The sequence below is a fragment of the Macrotis lagotis genome, chromosome X (assembly GCF_037893015.1).
Source record: "Macrotis lagotis isolate mMagLag1 chromosome X, bilby.v1.9.chrom.fasta, whole genome shotgun sequence".
NCBI lineage: Eukaryota > Metazoa > Chordata > Mammalia > Peramelemorphia > Peramelidae > Macrotis > Macrotis lagotis.
This window is the reverse complement of record NC_133666.1, coordinates 587,890,163-587,914,242: the sequence shown is the minus strand read 5'-3', so window position 1 is coordinate 587,914,242 and position 24,080 is coordinate 587,890,163. Positions and strand designations below refer to the sequence as shown.

The following is a 24,080-nucleotide window of genomic DNA, read 5'->3' as shown; positions in this document are numbered from 1 at the left end:
TAGATGCAGGGTGGCTGTTGGGCCAGATGAAGTCGCCCGTGGGCCCCGGGGGCTCTGGGGAAATGTCTGTCACCATTATCCCCCCGTGAGTCGGGGGGCGCCCTCCCGATGGGGGTCCCGGGTGGGGTCAGTGGGGCGCCGAGGCCACGCCAGCCTGCGGGTTCTGCCCGCGGTCGGTCGGTCGCATGCACGTCCGCACACACAGGGGAGCCGCACACCGATGCACGCGCACGACACGCATGCAGGTGTGCATCTTTCCCGGGCATCGCACCAACACATGCATGTGCACACAGTGCACCCCGTCTCCGGCGTGCAGGGTGCAAGTGCGCACTCGGTGTCCCCACGCCTCTCCCGCCACACGCGCGCACGCAGGCCGCCGGCGGTCAGCGACTCGGCACTGCAGACATGACATCACAGGCCAGGCCTCCCTCCCGAGGCCGGCGGGGCCCGGCCTGCGGCGTCCCGGGGCGGGCGCCCGCTGCACGGAGGTGTCCGTGGGCCGTCAGTCTGCGGTGCTGAGGCGGGGCGCCGCCGCGCACCCCGGGGCGCCCGCGCACAGCGCGCCCCGCCCCGGCCCGGCTTGGCAGGCCCGGCGCCGCAGACCCCGCCCGCTCCGGCGGCCCGGCCCGGGCGCCTCGGCCCCGCTCGGCCGCGCGCCTCGGGAGCGCGCGCGCGCGCGCCTCCCGGAACGTCTGTCCGGCGGCGCCGCCGAGCCCGAGCCAGTGCCGGCGCGGCTGCCGAGGGGGCAGGAGCTGGGCTCGGGCCGAGGCCGCCAGGCGCGCGGAGCCCCGGAGTCCGCGGGCTTGCCGAAGCCGCGCTCCGCCCCGGCCCGCGGCGGCCCTCCCCGCTGGTGGCTCCGAGGCGGTGCGGCCCGAGTGAGTCTGGGGGCGCGGGCGCCGCGGCATGGGCGCTGCTGTTGGCCCCGCGGGGAGGCGCAGCCGCCCGGCCTTCGGCCCCGGGCCAGTCTGAGCCGGAGCCCGGCGCGGCGCCCGTGGGACGAGCCAGTGAGTGGGCCCCGGCTGCTTCCCTCTCCCCCCGCGGAAGAGACCCCCGGCCGCCCGAGCTTCCTGCCCCGCCGCTTTTCGGGGAGACCCCCGCGCCCCCGCCCCGAGCCCCGGCCGGAGAAGCTGGAAGATGGAGGCTGTGATTGAGAAGGAGTGCGGCGCCCTGGGCGGGCTCTTCCAGACCATCATCAGCGACATGAAGGTGAGCCCCGGGAGCGGAGCCGGGCCCCGCGGGGCGCCCCCGGGCCCCCCATTGTCTCGGCTGCGGGCGCTCCGAGCCGGCCCCTGGGGAGGGCCGGGCACCTGCGGGGCAGCCGCGTGCCCGTGGCCCGGGGCGCGGGGGGAGAAAGCTGGCCCCGGGCACGGAATGGCCCCCGAAGCCCTCCCTCCCCGGGGACCCTTACCAAAGTTCCTCCGCAGCCTTCCACAGCCCACCTCCCCCCAAAAGGGAGCGAGAAAGGCTTCTCCTTTCTACTTGGAGCGCAACCGCCCAGCCCCATTTTCCTTTTTTCAAGAAAAACTACTAATATTCCAATGGAACCACTTGGAAGGTTACCTTGTGCGTGGAAAGAATGGAAGGAGAAGGCGTTTTTTGTCAGAGCTAGCCCATAAAAAGAAGGAGCTCCCCAGCCATCCCCTGCAACTCCCCCAAATAAAGCCAGCCGCGCGAGGAGATGCTCCGAGGCGGAGTGGGTGGGGTGGGACGCTTACTATTATTATTGTTATTATTATTATTATCATCATTGTTATTAGTCTGTGTTTAGGCAGAGGGCTTTGGCGGCCGTCCACCTTGTCTTGCCCCCACAGCTCTGGGTGGGTCGTGTTTTAATGAAACGTGGGTGCCTCACCGAGAGCAGGCAGCCTGGGCTGTGTGTGGGTGTGTTCGGCGGATGCCCCTGCCCCGCTGCCCCGCTGCCCCGCTGCCCCTCTCCGGGTCAGCTTTGTCCGAGGAGGAGTCCAGGTCGGCTCGTTTCACCGACATGGACCGAGGCTCCCCCGGCAAGGCGCCCCAGCCTTGTAGCACCCAGCACCCCAGCACCTCCTGCCCTTCCCAGGGGAGTGTTTTTACTCTTCTCCTCTTTATGGCATCTTCAACCATCTCCCCTCTACCTTTTTCTTTATAGAAGAAAAATCACACATCAAAATGTGAATCTGATTTTGCGGGGGGGGGACGTTTGTTTCCCTAGAGGGTGATCTGCTTGCTAGGAATTATTTTAGTTGCAAGGATCGTAGGGAAGAAGAGCTGGGAGTGACTTCAGAGAGATTTATACATGAAGAAAAAAGTCCCGCTTAGAATCTAGGTGACTTGTCCAAGGTCACAAGAGTTATAAGTGGCCAAGCTGAGATACCAGCTCCCCTTCTTAACTCCAGATCCATTTCGATGAGTTGGTCCTTTGAGTGAGAGGGATTAGGTTTTCCTTCCAAAGGCCACCTACAGTCACAGCCTTCTTTTCTTTTGCCCTTTATAGATGTTGAAGGGTTGAGTATTTTTTTTAAGATTGAGGCTGCTTCGTGCTCTCCTCAGAAATATGTGACTATATGTTCACATATACACACATGTGTATGTGTGCATTCACATCTACACATGCATACATAAATACCTACAAATATACTCAACGCAAACCACCTCATTTCTTTGCCAAGCCAAATGTTGATTTGAGCCAGGGATTTTTTTTCTAATTACTGGGAGAGGGTTTTGAGATCCTTGGTAGAGGCTGTGTTTTTACTTTTTGAAGAGATAGATGGATGGGTGTTTCCAGTCTTTCTGTAGTTTTTAGAACCCTCCGATTCCCTGCCCAAGCCAACCCACCACAATCTGGGAGTGTTCACATCTGGAGTTTCCCCCCCCTGCCTTTGTTCTTTTTAATCCAGAATCGGAGCTTAGTTCCTCCCATTCAGCAGTTCCCATCCAAAATTTCTTAGAGGGTAATCCTGTTTAAGTATTAGGTGATCCGTGCCTTCCCCCTGTTTATTCGCCTGCAGCATCCTTCAAGTTGATCATTCTTCCTGGGGGTTAACGTCCCATTCTTTGCTCCTACCATAACATAAAGAATCTTCTATTTCATTCCCTTTCAGCTATAGATTTACGGTTTGTGGTCACTGGGCTGTTTCCCTTTTGAATTTAGTAGTTTGAAGGGTTGTATGTTGCTCCCCCCCCTCTGTACAGCATTTTAAAAAATGAGTTACAGTAAAAGTCTGAGGTAAACATATACCTTAGACTTCAGCAAAATTTCATATTCTCATTTGGAGGGGACAAGGTAGGGGAAGAAAAGGGGAATATCTTTGATTTCCAAGTGTGTTTTTGTACAGGTCTTTGTATATAGAAACTGAGTATTTTCTTTGGGATTTCCCCCTCCCCACGGTTCCTACTTGGATTTAAAGTCTAATAAATAACAAATTTAAAAGAAAATTTCATAATTCTTAGCTCTGTATCATAAAATGATGAAAGTGTCAAGGATATAGACTTATTAGTGTGGCATAAAGAATGAGAGAAGAAATTGATTTTTTTTGGATCTGTTGTAGCCCAGCCTGTTTAATGACTTGCCTTGTTATTTTTTTCCTTTTCTTTTTCCTCTACAATGTGTTTATAACACCTCTGATCCCCCTTCTGTTTAGACTTTGAAGGACAAGCATTGTACCCTTGGAAAAGCATTAAAAATGGTTTCCATCCCACCATTATAGACAGATAACATTTTTTTAAAGAAAAAAATTATAAGTGCCTTCTGACCTGGGAGAGAGTTAAGGAAAGAAAATCACTGAGCTGTGGCTTCCATAATGTCTTCCTTCTCTCCAAAAATGTATGGCAATGTCATTAACAGCACAGGAAGGGAGTAAGTTTCCTCTTTGGAGAACTGAATGGTTCCAAGGCCATTACCCTTCATTCATTCAAAAATGGGGAAATTGGGGACCAGATCAAGAGTGATTTCCCCCATATTTTTAAAATTAGATTTCATTAAAATCCTTAAGGATGGGGAAATATATATATTTTCTGTATCATCTCTTCTCCTAGTATGGTCAGTGACTTCTGTATAATGACGTGATGAAACACAAATCAATCTCTACTCTAAGGAAGGGAAGAGGAATAAATATTTATTTAGAACTTATTATATGCCAAGTACCTTTTACAAATATTAACTTATTTGATCTAGGCCATGTAAAATATGCTTTTGGTTTTAAAATGGTCTTTTATGGTTGAACTCAAAGGAGAGGAAAGGTGAGATGTTCATAGAATGCAGAGCTTAAAGGTGTCTTAGTGATCACTTAGACTACTTTTTCATTTGACAAAGAAGGAAACTGAGGTATTAAATGCATCGTCCAAGATAACCTGTTTTAAATGGAAAAATTGGCATTTCACAGAATTTGGAGATTTTTAAGGGACCTCCATTGACCATTTTTGTCTAATCCAAACATAGAAAAAATTTCCCCAAATGAAGTTTTCTTTGAGAATTATATGGGTCATATTACAATCGTAAGTTGCCACATTTACCTTTCAATGAGCTGGAAGTCATCTTTATTGCCTTTCTAGGGTGTTAATGCTTGTCCTTCAAAGTCTAACTAGAAGAAGGGAACAGAAGTGTTATAAACACATCCTAAGAGGAAAAAGAAGGGAAAAGGGGAAAAGCAGGCTAATCATTAGACAGGAATCCCTTCTGACAACTTTCAGGACAAGTCTCCAGCCCCTTGCTTGAAGACCTCCAAGGAAGGAGGATTCAGCACCCCTGGAGACAGCTTCTTCCACCTTTGACAGCTCTGATTTGCTGGATTTTGCCTAACTTGAAGCCTAAATTGGACTCTTTGCAACTTTGACTAATTGCTCCTGGTTCTGCCCTTTGGGGCCAAACAAGCAAAGTCTAATCCCTCCTCCCCACGTGACAGCCTCTGAAGACAGCTGTCCCTCCCAGGCTTCTTTTCTCTCTGGTATGCGTGCCCAGTTTAGATGTGACCAAGGTCTTTTGAGTCTACTTTGTAGAGCGCCATGTTTCCCAGTAGGTAGACATTGTCTCTTGTTGGTTGAGAAAGGAGGAAAGGTGATGATGACACTGTCAGATAGTAGAAATCTAGACATTTGTTATGAGGGCTATTGACTGATTTAGGATCATGAACTTAAGAAATCTAAGGGACTTCAAAACCCAAGCTGTTAAAACATAAAGTGTTAGAATTGGAATGGACTTACAGTAGTCATCTTCTGATCCAACCCCTTCGTTTAACAGACAGCTAGTAGGTGCAATGAATAGGAGCACTCTGGACCCAGAATCAAGGAGACCCGAGTTCAGATCTGGGCTCAGACATTTATTAGCTATGTGACCTTGGATAAGTCATATAAAAGCTCTGTTGGCTTTAGTTTCCTCATCTGTAAAATGGTGATAATAATATCATCTTCCCTAAAGGATTGTTTTGTTGTGAGAATGAAATGAGATAACATTTGTAAAGTGCTTTGCAGATCTGAAAGTGTTAGGTGAATGCTAGTTGTTATTTTTATTATTATTGCTACCTGTATGACCCTGGAAAAGTTGACTCTTTCTTAATAATAATAATAATAATAATAATAATAATAATAATAATAATACTCCACTCACTAAAATGAAAATATAAAATAATATTTTAAAAGGTTAATAATAATCTTTGATTGTCTTAGTTTCATCATCTGCAAAATGAAGTTAATAATATCTGTTGCATAGAGTGGTTGTGAGAATATTATTACTAATTACTGTTATTGTGGAAGAAACTTAAGCCCAACTAAGAGATTACCTGAACATAAAGAAATCCATCTAAACTGGGACAATACAGAATTTTATGCTGTTCAGGCAACTGTTAGAGATAATCTTTTAGTTGAACTCTAGGTTGCTAACCTGGTTGATGTTTTTCTTCTTTCAATTATTAATTTACCTTTTAAAAGAAGGACAAGTTGGGGGGTGGGGAAGGTTTACCAAAATCAAAGGCTTTCATCACACTCATTGCTCAAGAAATGCTTGTCATGTTAAAAGCTGGACTGTTCCTGTCGAAATGAGAACTTTGTCCAAGGCTAGGATGCTGTGTCTGGTGGTTATATAAAGGGGCTCAGGTGGGGTTTGATGTCTTTCCTCAGTCTCCACAGCACCTCTCCATTTAGAGGGGGTGTCAAGTTCCCAGCAGAAGATCTGCAGTGAGCAGAAGACTCCTTGTTCAGTTTCTGACCAGCTGCTGCTCCTCCTTCAACATCTCCTTCCTAAAATTCTGACTCCAGTGAGAACTTGTAAAGACCCTGCTTTGAAACTCTTGGCAGCATCTTGGGGCAATTTCTCTCATCACAAATTGGATTGGGAGAGAATTATCTATATTCCCAGAGATATCTCAAGATCTGTTCTTAGAACTTCCTAAAAGAAATGAGGACAGAGCACTTTTCAAATGTTATCCCATTTGATCTGTACAGTGACCTTTTGAGTTGGGTGCTGTTAACCTCTCTTTTTTACAGATGAGGAAGGTGAGGCAAAGAGGTTCTATGACTTGCCTACGGTCACAGAACTAGTAAGCATCTGAGGCTGAATTTGAGGCTTACATTATCCTGACTCTAGACCTAAGCACACTCACCACAAATTCAATTTACTTTTGTTTTTTTCCTCTTTGAATTCTTAACAATAAATATTTTCTTGAATTGGTCACTCAAAAAAAAAAAGGAAGTAGAGAACAGACACAACCCATGAGATTGTGTGTAAGGTTGTCCAGCCTGTATAAAATAGATCAATCACTCTGAAGGACGAACTCTCATAAATCATTGAAACCATAACCCAATGTTGGCATTTCACATAGCAAATGGTGGGTGTTTGACCAGACTTTTACAGCTTCCTAAGGTTTGGTCAGTGGGGGAGTGAGGTTGAGGGCCATAAAACTAATAGCAGGGAATCGAGGGAGGGGTTTATGGTTAAAGAGCATGTGTTTTGGTAGCTTTCAAGTGGTTTAGGATTTATGTTGTAAGCCCTGTGCCATCTTTGGTGTGGTAAAGCCTTGGAAGGAGCATCTATCTATCAACCTGGTTGGTCATAGTTTCAGATACTGATTATTAACTATTACTAAGCTGTCAGGCAGCTCTGGTGAAGTCTTTGAATTATGCCTGTGATCAATTTTTTCTTCCTTTGATAAAATAGACCTTGCATTACTTCTCCTAGGCATCAAGTGACACCTTCTATAGGAGAGGTTCTTAAACTTTTTATTTTTTAATTTTAACTTTTTGTTGCTTTGGACCTCTCTGGTAGTCTGGTGAAACCCTTCTCAGCATAATACTTTAAAATTTTAAAAGAAAATGCAGAGGATTATAGAGGAAACCAATTTTATTGAAACAGTTTTATTAAAATATATATTAAAATTATTTTATAGTTTTGAATTAAATTACACTATATGTTAAAAATATGCGCCAGATGGCGCAGTGGATAGAGTACCAATCCTGGAGTCAGTCAGGAGGACCTGAATTCAAATGTGGCCTGAGATACTTAATGATTACCTAAATGATTATCCCCCCCCCAAAAAATAGAACAACCCCCTCCTCAGTAAATTAATGGACTCTAGGTTGAGAACCTCTGTTCTATAAGAAGTCATTCTTTACTTTAACTCTTCAACTGCTACTATTCTTCCTCTCAAACTAACTTGTATTTATTCGCTTTACATGTTTATATATACTTACAAGATGTCCTGATTAATGAATATAAGCATCTTGAAGGTAGGGGACCTTGTCTTTCATTTATTAGAGGCAACTAGATGGTACAAGTGGATAGAATGCTGGTCCTGGAGACAGAAAGATCTAAATTCAAATTATCCTTCAAGATACTTATAGCTGTATGATCCTGGGTCTGTCACTTAAACTTCAATTTGCCTCTGTTTCTTCATCTGTAAAGTAGAGATGATGATAAAAGCACCAAACTAGCAAGACTGCTGTGAGGATCACTAAATGCTTTTTTTTAGAGGGGGGAGCAGCTAGGAGGAACTGAATTCAAATTTGGCCTCAGACATTTACTAGCATGTGACCCTGGGCAAGTCACTTAACCCTGATGGCCCCCTCTTCCCCCCCAAATATAGCTTGGTGGTTGATTGTTCATCTCATTTGTATTATGTCTTTCTGTGTAGTAGTAATTGCTTTTATTTGAGATTATCGTAAGACCTAGAGCTGGATGGAATTTTAGAATCTTGAACTCCTTCATTTTAGCATCAGTGATTTAGATCTTTAAGCAATCTTGGAAATTATCTAGTTAAATCTCTTGATTTTTTAAGAAGGTAGAAGAGAAATCTGAGGCCCAAGAGAGATTATATAATATGTTCAAGGGTATCAAAGATAGTATCAGAGGTGGGATTTGAACCCACGTCCTTTGACTCCAGAACCAGTCTTATGCTTTTTGGACCCCATTGCCTCTTCTAAAGTGATTTTAGGTTTACCAAGCTACTTTCCTCATAACAAATCTGTAAGCTAGCCAGCTAGCATGCTTTGCTACCCCCAATTAAATTATTTACTCTTAGAGGACAAAGATTGCATCCTGTTTACATCTTACCCAACTCCTAGTAAGGTCCATTAATAACAGTAGCTGACATTTATTTATTTATCTATTCATTTTTTTAAAAAACTTATATTTTTTTATTTCTGAAATAAGACAAATATTTCCATAACATAGTAGAACAAAAAAGATGATTGCACATGAAACTGCAAATCTTTTCTGTACAAATGCAGACACACACACACACACACACACACATACATACGCACACACACATAATCATTCTATATTTAGCAGGGCTTGTCAGAGGCAGCCTTGATTTGATGCATGGAGACATTTTAGCAAAGACTCAGGTAACAAGTTACAACTCTTCAGGAAGTGCTCCAAGCAGTACCTTCCTAGTAGCTTGACCTAAGCTCTGGCTTCTTGCTTAGATGCCCTTGTTTAGCAAATCAAAGGCGCTTCTGATCACCTTTGAAGCATTTATGGAGTTCTTTATATTGGTTTACAAAGTACATTATATCCTTTATCTTATCTGAGCTTCACAACAAACAGGTGATGTGGTAGATAGTCAGATTTTATCGTTCCCCATTTGACAGATGTATAAACAAAATCTCAGAGAGATTAAAGTCCTTAGCCAAGGTTATATAATCAGTCAGGGGCAGAGCTGAGATTCAAACCCACATCTCCTTAATAGAAAACCAACTCTTTCCTGTTACTAAGGATGTCAAAAATGATGAGTTATTTAATTTTTTCTAATGGGAAGTGATTGAAGAATTAAGCAGTTTCACTCAGACTGGCAGACTCTCATTCTGATAAGACCATATTAAATAACTAATTGTCTGCTAACCTAGAGCATTTATGCAGTGGTTGGTCATAAGGAAGCCCGTCGTTTGAACGATAAGGAAGAATCTTGGATTTGGGGTTAGAAGGCCTGGGTTTGCCATACAACACTTTCACTTCACCTCATGTGATCTTGGACAGATCATTTAACCTCTTCATGCCTCAGTTTCCTCATCTGTTAAATAAAAGGATTGACCTAGATGAAGTCCCTTCCAGCTTTAAATCTATGTTCTCAGTTTAGGTTGAGACCATTTGGTGTTTCAAGTACATATGTAGCTTGAAAGTTCCATACAAGCCCCTGGTAATTCTCTGAGGAGTATCTGCCTATCTTAATACAGCCAAAGAGATGTCTTTGTTAGGGAAGGTGCTGGTGTTCTCTTTTCCAGTATCCTCTAGTGTTAGGACCATTGTAACAGACCAGAGATAGTGTGAGAGGATCATTTCAAACAGAAATGATGGGTATTGGGGTTTTAAAAGATTTCATTTATTTAAGGCAATGGGGTTAAGTGACTTGTCCAAGGTCGCACAGTTAGGCAATTATTTATTAAGTGTCTGAGGCAGGATTTGAACTCAGGTTCTCCTGACTCCAGGACCGGTGCTCTATCCATGTTGCCACCTTGCTGCCTGGAATGATGGGTTTTTGTGAACAAAGTCATGAATATAGAGTAGGATGAAAACAGGTTGGAAAAGATCAGTTTGTCCTGGAGTCATGGCAGATCCAAAGGTCATTTGGATTAGTATGGGGTATGATGCTGCTAGGATCAGAAGTGTATACTGAGTAAGTAGCACAGTGGATGGATAGTGCTTTGGACCTGGAGTCAGTCCTGAATTCCATTTGACTCAGATACTTCCTAGCTGTGTGACCCCTAGACACATCACTTTACCCTCTTTGCCTCAGTTTCCTCATCTGTCAAATGAATGGAGAAGGAAGTGGCAAATTCCTTTAGTATCTTTTCCAAGAAAATCTAAATGGAATCGTGAAGAGTCCACATGACTGAAAATTAGTGAAAGCAATGGAGAATCCTCTTTAGGAGTTGAATCTTTGGGAGGGTTATTCAGACAGCAGGGTGCAGGATCAACTGGAGGATGGTCAGTGGGAAGTTGAACCAAAGCCTGGGATAGAAGGGATGAGGGGCTCTAGTGGCTGCAGCAGGAATAGACAGGTTGGGACAGATGTTGATCGGTTTGAAAGGATGAAATTGAATGTTTGGGGAGAAGGAAGAATAAAAGATGACTCCTAGGATCAAGCCACTAATGCCAATTATGGAATTCTTTTATGGGAATAGGGAGTGTACTTTTGAAGAGTCTTGTATAGATAGTTTTGAGAGAAGAGAAGGACCAGATGATTCCCAGATCAGGGTCACCTGTGAAAACCATATCTTTGCTCGACTTTCAGAAGGTCCCCATAAGATTTCCACTCTTACTCACAGTTCTTTTTCACATATCTCTAGAGTTATAGAGAGAATAGCTGGAGGCACCTTTAGAGTATAGTTTTCTCTTTCCTCTCCCTTAAAGAAGATTTTTTTTTTTGAGATAAGTAGTCCAAATATTCCTAGTGAATACATTAGTACCCATTGTGGTTCTAATATTCTGGTTTTTTTGTCTCTCTTCTAATCATGTGAATTAAGTAAGTTCACCCAGAGTTCACATGACTACAAAAGAACTGGTTGCCTTACCTTGAACTCTGTGTATTGATGTAGGGAACTAGAACTTTTTTTAAAGAGCTTTTTGTATTTAATATTGATATGGAACCCTTATGGTTGAAATTGAATTAGATGATCCATTAGAAACTTGTGTTCTTAGATGAGGTTGCAAAAAAAAAAATTCTTGCATTGAAATTTGGCATCTACATTCTTGGTTAGATTTTTCTGAGTGCAAAAAAAAAGATTTTTTAAGTGCTTTTTCCACCCCCTTTTCTCTTGGTGAGTGAAAATCAATTGAGTGCCTTTTGAATCATGCTTTCTATCTCTGAATTTGGAAAGCACTTTAAACAAGTATTAGGTAGATTAGAATCACCTTTATCAAACATCTGGGAATTGAGGAGTTGGAACAAGATTGCATTCTTTAGAGCTAGGTCTTCTTTTCTTTCCATCCCATAGGAGAAGTAATCTGGGGAGGAAGAGGGACAGGTGGATTTGGTGTCTCTCTGGTCAGAGTAGGTGGGGTGTCTGGCTAGATAAACCCTTATTCTTAGTTCACCCTACTCTGAAACTACCCTCAATCTTTGTGTTCTAGCTAGATTCTAAGATGACAGTGCTATTTAATTACCAACCTTGCTGCTAGTTATCATTGCCTTAACAATATTGTAAAGAAAGCTTTGAATTACTTAGGAATTCTGATCAAAAATAAGACCAAAAGACGTGATTTCAGGGGACTTTTGATATTGCATGCCCCACCCCACCCCCACCTTCTGAAGCAGAGCTGATAGACTCAGAATGCAGACTGACAATTTTTATTTGGACATGATCAGTTGGAATTTGTTTTGCTTGATGACAGAGGTTTGTATAAGGAGTTTTGTTTCTTGCTTTCAATGTTGAGGGAGGGGAGATAGAAGGGAGAGACTTCAGATCTTAAAATAAAATGGAAAACAAATTGTCATTGACACAATTAAAGAAGGCCCATCCCCAAATAAAGTAGCATTATTTTTAGAACTTTTAATGTAGAAGCTGGGAGATGCTTAAAAGTTAAAAGTTTTCCCAGCTGAATAAATCCTCCCTGGGCTCCTTGCGACATTTACCTATAGCCAGGGTTTATTTGCATTTGCTTTTCTCTATTTGCAAATTCTATTTCTGTCTGTAAAAAAGGAAGTAGATGTGATGATGTAACAAGACATTGATAAATTTGTTTTAATACTTACCATGGAAGAAGTGGTTTTAGGGGCAAAGACTTTATGGTACTGAATGATTTTTTTCTCTCTCATTTATTTTATTTTTAATTTATGGAATAAAACAAACATTCCCATAACAAAGTATAATAAAAAAGATAGTTGCAAAAAAAGATGAAACTGCAAATCTTCTATGTGCAACTTTTTATTTTATTGTAAATTTATAATTATTTGTGCCTCCTCTGTAACATTCTTAGTGCCATTCTAGTTCAGGACTCTTATGTGACTTAATCTATTAAAGAAAGATGGTCTTGGTCTTTTTCCTGATGCACAAGTCTGATCATACTTCTGTATTGATCATGTTTCTCCCTTCAATCTTCATTGCTGAATCCATACTCATTAGTTTGATATTCAAGGCCCTCTGTGCTCTAGTACCAACATATCTTTTAACAATATTTTCTCCTGTGACTCCTTCTCATATTTATCAATATATTCCAGTCATACCTGGCTGATTTTTTTTTATCTAAGTAAGCTTGGTATTTCCCCCTACAGGTTGGCTTATTCTATTTTCTCTGCCGTAGAAGACCCCCCCCCCCCATATAACTGGTTGAGCTCTCATCTGCTAAAGTTTAGTTCAAGTAGTATATCTTCTACAAAATCTTCCTTTCTACCCTCATCCTTTTTCTAAACAAGAAAGAATATTTTTCTCTTCTGAACTCTCATTTAACTTTATTTGGATCTCTCTTAGTGCATTTTATTCTACCTTGTATTATGTATTTGTATTTGAATGCTTATCTTTTTTAAGTTATACATGTATAACTATGTTGAACATATATCCATATTAATCATGTTGTGAAAGAAGAATCGAATCAAAAAGGAGGAAAAACCATAATATATAAAGCAAACTTTAAAAATGGAAAATAGCAAACTTTGTTCTGCATTGAATGAATATCTAACTTCCTCTTATCATAATTTTAGTTCAATTGTAGTTTTTGTACTCCCTCCCCTTCCTTCTCCAGTTTATATAGATAAAGAAATGAGGTCCAAGGATGGCAAATGCTTTGTCCAAGGTCACACGGGTATAAGCATCAGAGATGGGTTTTTAACCCAGATAGTATGATCCACTGTACCTCACTATCTCAGTTATGAACCCCTAAATAAGTAGTGGTAAAGATCAACATCATCATAAGAATATAAAATAAGTCAAATTTAAATATCTCTGAGAAGTTTCTAAACTTTATGTGAGGTAGGCGGTGAAAGAATTAGGTCTCTCCACATTTTACTAAAAGAAAAATTGAGGCTATTTGCCAAGAACTCCCTCTTCTTCCCTCTTCATCTTATCACTCAGGCATCTTCTCCCACTATCTCCTCCTTCATTCTGGTCTGACTCAAAGAGGGAACCCTTCTCTTTGCCAAAGTCAACTCCTTTACATGCCTTCTAGATTGCTCCTCCTAGAATGTGAATGTAGTCATCTCTTCTCTCTCCCCTTTAATGTAAAAATCTCCTTCCCTGCTGTCTACATATACTCCTATTTCTCCACCACCCTTAAAAAACATCCTCACTTGGTCTTGCCATCCCCTCAAGTTATCATCCTTTATCTCTTCCTCTTACTAAACAAAATGCCACCATTCTCTCCTCTCCCTTTTAAACCCTTTGCATTACTGGTTTCTGACCTCATCAATTAACTGGAAGTGCTTTCCCCCAAATTTCCATCAATCTCAATTATCCAAATCTCTGTTATAGACTTTTATATGATACTGTTGGTTGCCTTCTCCCAGATAACTCTATCCTTTTTAGGTTTTTCTTGACCCTGTTTTCTCTGGGTTCTCTCCTCTTACTATACAGACTACTCTCCTTTGCTGATTTTTCATATGATGATGATGTTTGTACTTCATTCTTAATGAAGACCATGACAAGGACATGAATTGGATTTGAGTGAGGGGGTCATACTATATCACCAGATTCACTTTCTTCTTCAGAGTCATCTGGATTCAGTGGCCAGGTATGGATCAGGAGGACTGGAGATGGCCCTGAATGCCAGGCAATCAGGGTTAAGTGACTTGCCCAGGGTCACACAGCTAGTATGTGGTCAAGTGTCTAAGATCAGTTTTGGACTCAGGTCCTTCTGACTCCAGGGCTGGTACTCTGTCCACACTGCTCAGTAACCAAGAGTGTTTCCCAGGACTCCATCCTGGATCTTTTCTTTTCTCTCTGTGCTATATCACTTAATGACCTCATGAGCAGTTGTCTCTGTTCAACTCTAGACTCTCACTCTCTTCTGAGATCCAGGCTCACATCATCAGTTTCCTTTTTTTAGACATCTCAAATTTAGGATGTTCGAAACAGAACCCATTATCTTCATCCCCCAAACTGCCTGTCTTCTGAACTTTCCTCATGAAGAAGGTACCACCATCTAAGCCTCCATTTTACCCAGGCTTGTAACCTTGGTTACATTCATTCCACATATCCAGTCTTTTGCCAAAACTTGTGGTTTTCTGCCTTTATCACATCTCTCTTATATACTTCTGATGTCTTGCTCCTAGTTTGAGCCCATATTACCTGTTTCTGCCTTTTCTCTAGCACAGTTTGGCCAATAGTAACTTTTAATTAATGCTTATCAACTGATTTATTTTACATATGAGGCATTAATTGGAGACTCAGAGAGATTAAATGACTTTACCAGAGTTACACAGCTTGTAAATGTCATTTGGAACCATGTCTTTCATCTTTTAGCTCCCAAAGTCATAGGAAGCCTTTTATGTAATAGGTGTTCCATAAATCTAGACTACTTAGAGTCATCAACATTTTTTATTTTTGTATGTTTCTTTCAATTACAGTAGAATAGGAGTTGCATTTCTTGCATACTTTTTCTGTGTAATTTTTATTTTATTTATACCAAACTTTTTTTTTTTTTTTTTTTTGCAAGGCAAACGGCATTAAGTGGCTTGCCCAAGGCCACACAGCTAGGTAATTATTGTCTGAGACTGGATTTGAACCCAGGTACTCCTAACTCCAAGGCTGGTGCTCTATCCACTGCGCCACCTAGCCGCCCCTTATACCAAACTTTTATACTACATTTTGACTTATACTGTATTTTATTTATGTTATACTGTATTTTTCTTAAAATTATTTAAAACAGTGGGGTTAAGTGATTTGCCCAAGGTCACACAGCTAGGTAATTATTAAGTGTCTGAGGTCTGATTTGAACTCAGGTCTTCCTGACTCCAGGGCCCGTGCTCTATCCACTGTGCCACCTAGCTGTCCCCTATATTTTTATTTATACTATACTGTGTTTTGGTTTTATACTATATTTTATTTATATTATATGATATGTATTTTGATTTAGTCTATATTTTAATGATACTTTATTTTATTCACACTATACCATTGCTGCTGAGCTTCTCAAAGATAGAATGGTAGATTTGGTTCAAATCTACTTTGGTTCAAATCTGGCATCTAATACTTCCTAACCTACTCTGATTGGGGCAAGTCCTATCACTTGTAAAATGGGGATAATACCTATAATACCAACCTTATTGGATTGTTATGAGGCTCAAGTGAAATAACATATGTCAAAACATTTTTTAAACCCTTCGAAGAACTGTGTCAGAGACAGTAAAATGTACGTGTGCCCAAGAAAAATGGGAAGGGTGACTAGGTTCTCCCTACTATCTGATAGGAGAGGATGACCTCCCTATCCCCCCAAACTGATCTGTCACTCAAGATGGAGGAAGGGAGGCGGAATTACCAGAAGCACTCCTGGATTATTTCTTCTGCAGATTTGAGTTTTGGATTCAAGCACTCCTTTGCTTTGCCTAGCCTTGTTTAATGTAGCTGAGCAGAGGTCATTAAGGAAGTCTTTGAATTTATTTCAATGACTGGTCATTGTTTTAAAGTGTCTGTTTATTAAACACTGAGTTAACTTTGAGTTGGCCAAAGGGTAGAACAGGATATGATTCCAGGCTAGAATAAATGGCGGGCCACCCAATGGGAAGGACTATAAGGAGAGTTGGCCTTTGCAACTAGATGATCAAAGGCATTGATATTTTTAGCCTTAGTCCCTCTTCCATCTGGCTCCTATTTACCTTTCCTTGCTGTATTTGAGCTATTCCCTTTCACCCACTCTGTATTTCATTTAATCTGGACTAGTAACTGTTTTCCCTACTCAACAAATCTTCCCTTGCCCTTATGCATTTGTAGGCTATCTCATCTCTGGAAGTCACTCCTTTTTTATTCATCAGCATCTTTATCTTCCCTTATGGCAAAACTGCCACCTTTTTCCTTTTCCCTATTGAAAAGCTTCTCTCATCAAACATTTTCAGAGGACTTGGACCTTAGTATTCCTCTTGTAATATATTGATCAGGATAATTGTCATATTCCTTCTAATAAAATGTTAGCTGCTAGAAGGCAAGGACTACATCATTTTTACTTCTATATTCCCAGGAATAAGGTATAGTGCCATATACAGTAGATGACTTAAAAAGTATGTGTTAAAACTGTGACTAATATGGAAATAAGCTTTATGTAATTGCTCACGTGTAACCTATATCAAATTACCTACCATTTTTAGAAAAGGGGAGGGACGGAGGGAGGAGAATTTGGAACTTAAAACTTTGTAAAAATGAATGCTTAAAATTGTTTTGACATGTAATTGGGAGAAAAATAAAATACTATTAAAACAAAAAAAATAGTGTTAAATTGAATTGAATATTAAGAAATCAAAAAGACTACTAGAGACTAAGAACCACTTCAGAGCATTAAAAATAACTTGAAGAATAAGAATCCTTGGACTGTGATCTATTCAAAAGTAAGAAGATAGGATTGCTACTAGGTCTTTGTTTTTTCAATTAAAAAGTTATTTTATTCTTAGCTTATGAAATAAAACATTTCCATAACATAATATAATAGCAGAAAGATGATTTCATATTAAACTACAAATCTATTATTTATAGCTTGCTATTTCTTATATAATAAAATTTCCTATAGCCTTAATTTTTCTTTCTTCTTCTTCTCTAGGCTTTGCATATAATAAATACTTAATAAATGTTTATTGATAGATTGAAATCATCAAGGATTCCAGTATTGATAAATATAAATATACATGTTTATTGATTTATTGCTTGATGGAAATCTCCAAGGAATGCAATATTGCTAAATAAAAATAGGCAGATTATTAATACCACTAATACTAAAGATAGTTTCTGGCAAATATGAAGGACTGCACATTTTAGTGGATTCATACCTATAAGGATTTGTTGTGAGCAGGCATAGTTCAAGGGATAGTTGGTTCATGTACTAGGGATAATGTGTACCTCTGAAGGTCATCATTGAGGAAACCCAGCAAAAAAGGGAGAACAGAATGTCACTATGAATATGCTTCTGAGATTAAATATTTTATTACATCCTTCAAAAGATCTAAAATGAGATAATGTGTAGAAATGTGAGGGCCTGCTAATCAGACTTAGCCTTGATTAGAACAATAATAACAACTCAACACGTTTACTATAGATTTGAGGTGGATTTGATGCTCTCTTTGGGTGGCAAAGTCCTTAGAACATGAGGTCTGGAATCAGAAAGACTCATGTTGTTCTAGCTGTGTGACCTTGGGCAAGTCATTTAACCATTTTCCTCAAATTTCCTCATCTATAAAATGAGCTGGAGAAGGAACTGGCAAACCTCTACAGTATGTCTGCCCAGAAAACCCAGTTGGGGACAGAGTTTGAGCACGACTGAAAATGACTGAACATCAACAAAACTTGTATTTTATCAAGTAGTGTAAGGTGGGGAGTAGGAGTTTTTAGTTTTTGAACATACAGAGGACAAGCTTTAGTTGAAATGAAACAGTAAATGTGTCCTGCGTGTGAGCTAGTTGAGAGCAAAGACTGTCTTTTGCATTTATTTCATTGTATTTGCATCTCATTTTTTTTCCCACTTGTCTGTGGGAAATTTAAAATGAAATTCACAACTTACAGGATTGACACAAAAATATACTTGCAGATATGTGACTGGAACATGTCTATGATTAACTTACAAGTGTTTATGTGGATGTATGTATTGCGGTAGAGTGGGAAGAACATTGGCTTTGAAGCAAAGAGATCTGACTTGAGGTCTAACTACCAGTTACTAGCTCTGGAACTTTAGGAGAATGGTGTGGTTTTGTTGAACCCAGTAAAATGAATTTAATACATGTAGAACTATCCTTTATCTCCCCCCCTCCCCCATAGAAGCTCCTTGAGGGCAGAGATTTTCTTTTTGATATTTGTATCTTCAGGACCCAGTAAAGTACTTAGTACATAGTAAACATTTAGGTTTTGTTTTTTTTTGCAAGGCAAATGGGGTTAAGTGGCTTGCCCAAGGCCACAGAGCTAAGGCAATTATTAAGTGTCTGAGACCGGATTTGAACCCAGGTACTCCTGACTCCAGGGCTGGTACTTTATCCACTACGCCACGTAGCTGCCCCATAGTAAACATTTAATAAAAGTTTTTTGAGTGATTGATGATGCTGTGGATTGAACACTGGATCCTGTTCCAGGAAGGCAAGTTCAGATTCAGCCTCAGACTTTGGGCATGTCACTTCATCTCTGTTTGCTTCAGTTTTTTCTCAACTGAATAATGGGCACCTACTTCCTAGGATTATTGTGATGATCAAATGAAGCAATTTTTGTAAAGTATGCTTAGCACAATGCATAATAAATGTTTCCTTCCTTCCTTCCTTCCTTCCTTCCTTCCTTCCTTCCTTCCTTCCTTCCTTCCTTCCTTCCTTCCTATCCTGAACTTAACCCATTTACCTCAGTTTTTTAATCTGTAAAAATGGACATCAAAAGCAAGACTAGGGGAAAAATTGTATAATTCAAAATAAATAAAATCTTTTTTTTATGAAAAAAATGGACATCAAAATAGCACCTACTTCCTAAGGTTGTGAGAATAAAATAAGAATATATATTTTAAAGTACTTTGCAAAACCTTAAAAAGCTACAGAAGTGTTAGCTTTTATATTACTATTACTGCCTTAAATGAGCTGTTCTGAGGATCAAATAAAACCACCTAGATGAGCTTTTTATGCACTATGAATTCTAAACAAAATTGAGCAGTTATTTTTGCATTTAGACCCAGTATTTGGGCAAGTGGAGGAATTGAGTAGCAGATGTGCCTGGAGCCAGGATGGTCTGATCTTTATAATGGAAGAGGTTAATCTTGAACAGTTTTGAAGGCACATAGAGAAATGATTCAGCAGAGAAGAAACAGGAACACTGTGGATAAGGAAATGAGCCTATTACACTGTGATACAGTAGAATGAATGCTGATTCGGTGTCAGAGAACCTGGCTCACCACCAGTTGGAGCTCAGGCAAATCCCTTTGGGCCTCAGTTTCTACATCTGAAGGGGATGGACTCAATGATCTCCTGAGGCCTCTTCAAGTCAAAATCTGTAATCCTATTATCATTTAATCCTTAAACAGATACAGTTTTTATATCTGGATATATATGCATGTGTTGTGGAGGAAAATATCTGGTTTTCCCTCCTGAGACATCAAGAAAGATTTCTTGAAAAACATGGGCCTTGAAGAATTCCTGAGACCAAAAGAGGGTTCCATTCTCCTGGTCCACTGGCCTGCTTTTAGGCAGACAAATAAGTAAACCATATTGACCAGGTGGCAGCCTCTTTTCTAAATGGTCTGCACTGACCGAGACGGTATATAATCTCCTTCAGAGATTTTCCTGCTATCACCTTGATGGATGAGAAGGTCTGTAAATAAAACATAGATAGTTCTGTTTAAACTTACTTGTCCTTGTATGATTTTTCTAGAACATAGAGAGTAACTAGTCATTATCCTTCCCTTTCTTTATATACCTATTACATATATATATATATATATATATATATATATATATATATGATGCATGTATATGTTTTATGATAACAGGCAAGTTAATCCTAATTTTTCCTATCCAAGACCAGCAACTTCGGTGCACCATAACCTTTCCTTTCTCTCCCCACATTTTCCTAGAGTATTTTGGTGCTCTCCTTGTCCCTATGACATGATTTTTTTAGTATACCTATTTTGTTTACCTATCCTTTCTCTAGACCTCTCATTCTTTAACTCCCACTGAAGGTCTTTGGGAGAATTTTTTTTAATGTTTTTATCTCTAGCTACTGGTGTTATACCTTTCATATACTAGATGCTTAATAAATGTTTATTGAATTGAATTACTTTAAAAAATTCCTTCCTTCCTTCCTTTGGAATTGGGGTATCATCGTGAAGGATTTAGGGATTCCCTCTAGGGATTCCCTTTCCTATTTTATTTTGGGCAGTCCTTGTTCAGTCTTCCTGTTGATCCTGCAAGGGGTCTATCCAGTGTTCTGGAGGTCTTCATTTAGGTTTCTTGATATTTCCTAGACATCAGTGGAGCAGTCTATCAGTTATCCTTCCTTTCTGCCATTATTATACCCTTCTTGCAAGAGGTAGAAATTGCAAAGAGGCAAATTTAAGTTTCTTGTAGGATGAAACTCACTAGTAACTGAGTTGTCCCAGCGTAGAATGGGTATACAGTTCCTGCCCAATTCAGGTCTTCATGCAAAGGTGGGTTGGCCAAAACCTTGGACTTGGAGTTAGAAATGTGTTCAAATCTTGACTAGATGTGTGATCCTGGGCAAAATAACTTGTTCTTGCTCATTCTTAGCTTCCTCTTCTGTAAAATTGGAATAATATTTTAAAACCTATCTCAGAATTGTGAAGATCAATTAAGAAAATGTATATATGCAAACCTTAAAGCAGTGTATAAATGTTAGCTGCTGTGTTGAATGGGAGAATTCTTGTTTAGCTGGGTATTGGCTTAGATAATTACCTAGATCCTTTCCAGTTCTATGATGATTTAATTTCTAAAAAATTTTATTTTCAATTTATTAAATAAAACATAACATGATATAGTAAAAAAGATGATTATATATGAAACTGAAAATTTAATGTGTACAACTTGCTATTCTTTTTAAAATATACAATAAAATATACAATAAAATATACAAAAAAAAAGAATGAAGGATGGAGGGCAGCTAGGTGGTGCAGTGGATGTAGAGCACCAGCCCTGGATCAGGAGATCTGAATTCAAATCTGGTCTCAGACACTTAAATAATTACCTAGCTGTGTGACCTTGGGCAAGTCTAAGTCCCTTAATCCTATTGCCTTTCAAAAAAAATACACAATAAAGTTACTATGTAAATTTATCCCCCCCATGGCTCTGTGTGTTTGTGTGTGTGTGTGTGTGTGTGTGTGTGTGTGTGTGTATTATTTGGTACATACTTTTTTTTTTTTAGGTTTTTTGCAAGGCAAATGGGGTTAAGTGGCTTGCCCAAGGCCACACAGTTAGGTAATTATTAAGTGTCTGAGACCCGATTTGAACCCAGGTACTCCTGACTCCAGGGCCAGTGCTTTATCCACTATGCCACCTAGCCCCCCCTGGTACATACTTATCAGGTTTTTTTTTTCTGAATGCAGATTGCATCTCTCTTCATTATGATTTAATACTTAAGAAGATTTGGATTTCTTTGTTTAGAAGGTGCCATGCAAAGTTAGGATACAGTCATACATTCAGATGACTCAGAACATCCAGGATTAAACATTCTGTAGATTCCTAACTCTGCCACTTAATGTTCAGAAGGTATTCCATTAGTTTTTTATTGTGGCTGACAAAGCACTTCATAGGAGATAGAAAAGTATTAAGATGAACCTAATAAGATTCCACCTCCAATCTTACTCTACTCATATTTTCCTTTTTTTGTTATTATTTTGAGAAATCCCACCCTTCATCTTTCTCCCTCTTCTCCTTTTGAGTTTATGAGGCAGAATTAAGTAAAACTAGGTAAAGGGGGTCCTAAGCTTTGGGATGGGAGGAAGATTAATGAAATCTGAGCATTTTAAATCATAAAACAGATTTCTTCTGAGCCTTCAGTTGTGAAATCATTTAAAAATAACTTTGTCTCCAGAATGATATCGTTAAATACTTGGAATGGATGACTTGGGTGATGCCAGACAGAGTGAGAGCATCGGTACTAGGGATTAGGTTAAAAAAAGACCTAGTGAGTTTTAAGACTGATTATATTAAAAGAAAAGTACTGAGCTTTGATGAAGCAGTAAAGATTTAATGATATATGTTAAGCAACATGTTAGGCAGTATAAAATAAGAAAAATAAGAGTCTGTGACCAGTGATCCATGATGGGGTGGGGAAGAAGGCTAAGAGGAACATAGATGGAGAGCTGCAAAGAAAACTTGGTTATTTAGGCTTTTATAGGTAAAGAAATTGAGGACCAGAGAGAGAGAGGAAGCAGTTTGTCTGAGAACACCCAGATGCTAGTAGTGGGTAGAGCTAGAATTTGAATTCAGATCTTCTAGCTCCAATCTAGGTTCATGATACCATGATGCTTTTTCATTCAAACTCAGGTCCTCTTTCTAAGAAGAGAAGGTCAAAGAGTGGGATATCTTGAAATGACACTAAAATAAGAAAATATTAGGACAATGAGATTGAGGTTGGAAATTTATGAGGATTATCACAGCATTTTTCTCTCTTCTATGAGGTTTCTTGTCTGCAATGGTAATAACCAATACAATGTCTTCTGATAATAAGTAGCTGAGTTTAGAATTGAGGAGTATTATAGTGGGAAGGGATCTTTGAGATTATTTAGTGCAACTGTGTGTTGTTTTTTTTCTTTTCTTCAGACAATACTGAGGCCTAGTGGTCAAGTGATTTGTCCAACATTGCAAAACTGAACCCAGACCATTCAGGGTGCTTTCTGAGATTATTATTATTATGTTAGCTGTTATTTTTATTATTAGTGAACCCAGATTTTCTGGACTGTAAAGTCAACTCTATGCTGCCTCTTTAAACAATGAAAACTTCAAGAATCTCTCTTTTTTTCCCCCTCTCTCTTTCCTCTCTTTAACTAGAAAGCTAACTGTGGAATACTTTGAGAAGCTCTGTCCTAGTTGACAGATCTCATGAGTTAGGCAAAAGTGTAAACAAATGTAGAAGATTAAATGTTCATTGAAACAGTGCCTAAAAGTTTGGCTTTTTCCTTACCTTCCTTTTAGAAGAAAGTTTTTTTTTTCTTTAAGTGAGGTAGTTTGGAGGAGGCCTTGAGTGCTTTGGGATGGGAGTGATTTGTATTGCTTTGTTTTATAGTTACATGGTTGGTATGTTAGGGATGCAAGTGTGCAGGAGACATGGTGTTGGATTGGGAATCAGAGGGCCTGCTTCTTGGCACCTCTCCTTCCCTTTCCTCATCTTTAGGTGAGGGGGGTTAGACTAGACTGACCTCTTGAATTCTCTTCCAACTCAACATCCATTACCTGGAATTGTAAGCTTGCTTCATTTCCTTGGAACTGAAGGGAATCATGGGTCATACCAGGTCAGGTCAGGAATTGTGGGCCAAGAAAATAAGTTTGTTAATGAAGAAATTTGCTCTAATGGTTAGTAAATACAGTTCTACATATAGAAGATAAGAAGCTGAAAGATCGTCCTATCTTTAGATGTTGAAGAGAATCTAGGAAAATCTAGGAAATTGAGTATGGATTTGAAGAGTGAAGTATGATCTTCAAAGAAGCTTCCATGAAAGGGGATGGGATCCCCAGTCTCAGTTTTAAAAATGGGTTGAGAAAAGTCAGATATTCTGATGTTGTTGTTCTACCTTGGATACCTGGCATACCTCTTTTGTCTGTTATCACTCAGAGGAAGGACATCTACATATTTGGGGGAAAACTGATCAGGCTTAAAATCAGATTGGATAATTCCATGGAATCCTGCAGTTTGTTTTTCTCTACTACTAAATAAACATGATTAAAGTGTCTCTCTTCTTTTTCTTTGATGGATTGAGCATGAAAGCTAATCATGTTAGAGAAAGGGACAAGACAGACTATAGATGGGCTAGGTGGCGTAGTGGATAAAGCACCGGCCTTGGA

General features: G+C 40.0%; 1 protein-coding gene across 5 annotated transcripts in view; it reads left to right on the top strand.

Moving 5' to 3' along the window:
- Positions 1–796: 796 nt before the first annotated feature.
- Positions 797–24,080, top strand: part of MTSS1 (MTSS I-BAR domain containing 1) — a 326,922-nt gene continuing 303,638 nt past the window's right edge. Inside the window, exon 1 of one of the 5 annotated variants that reach the window (XM_074201660.1) lies at positions 797–1,206. In XM_074201660.1, the coding sequence (XP_074057761.1) occupies positions 1,135–1,206 (72 nt within the window). In that variant the 5' untranslated portion in view covers positions 797–1,134. The remainder of the gene's footprint in view (positions 1,207–24,080) is intronic. The other 4 variants (XM_074201656.1, XM_074201658.1, XM_074201662.1 and 1 more) reach the window with 4 other exon arrangements.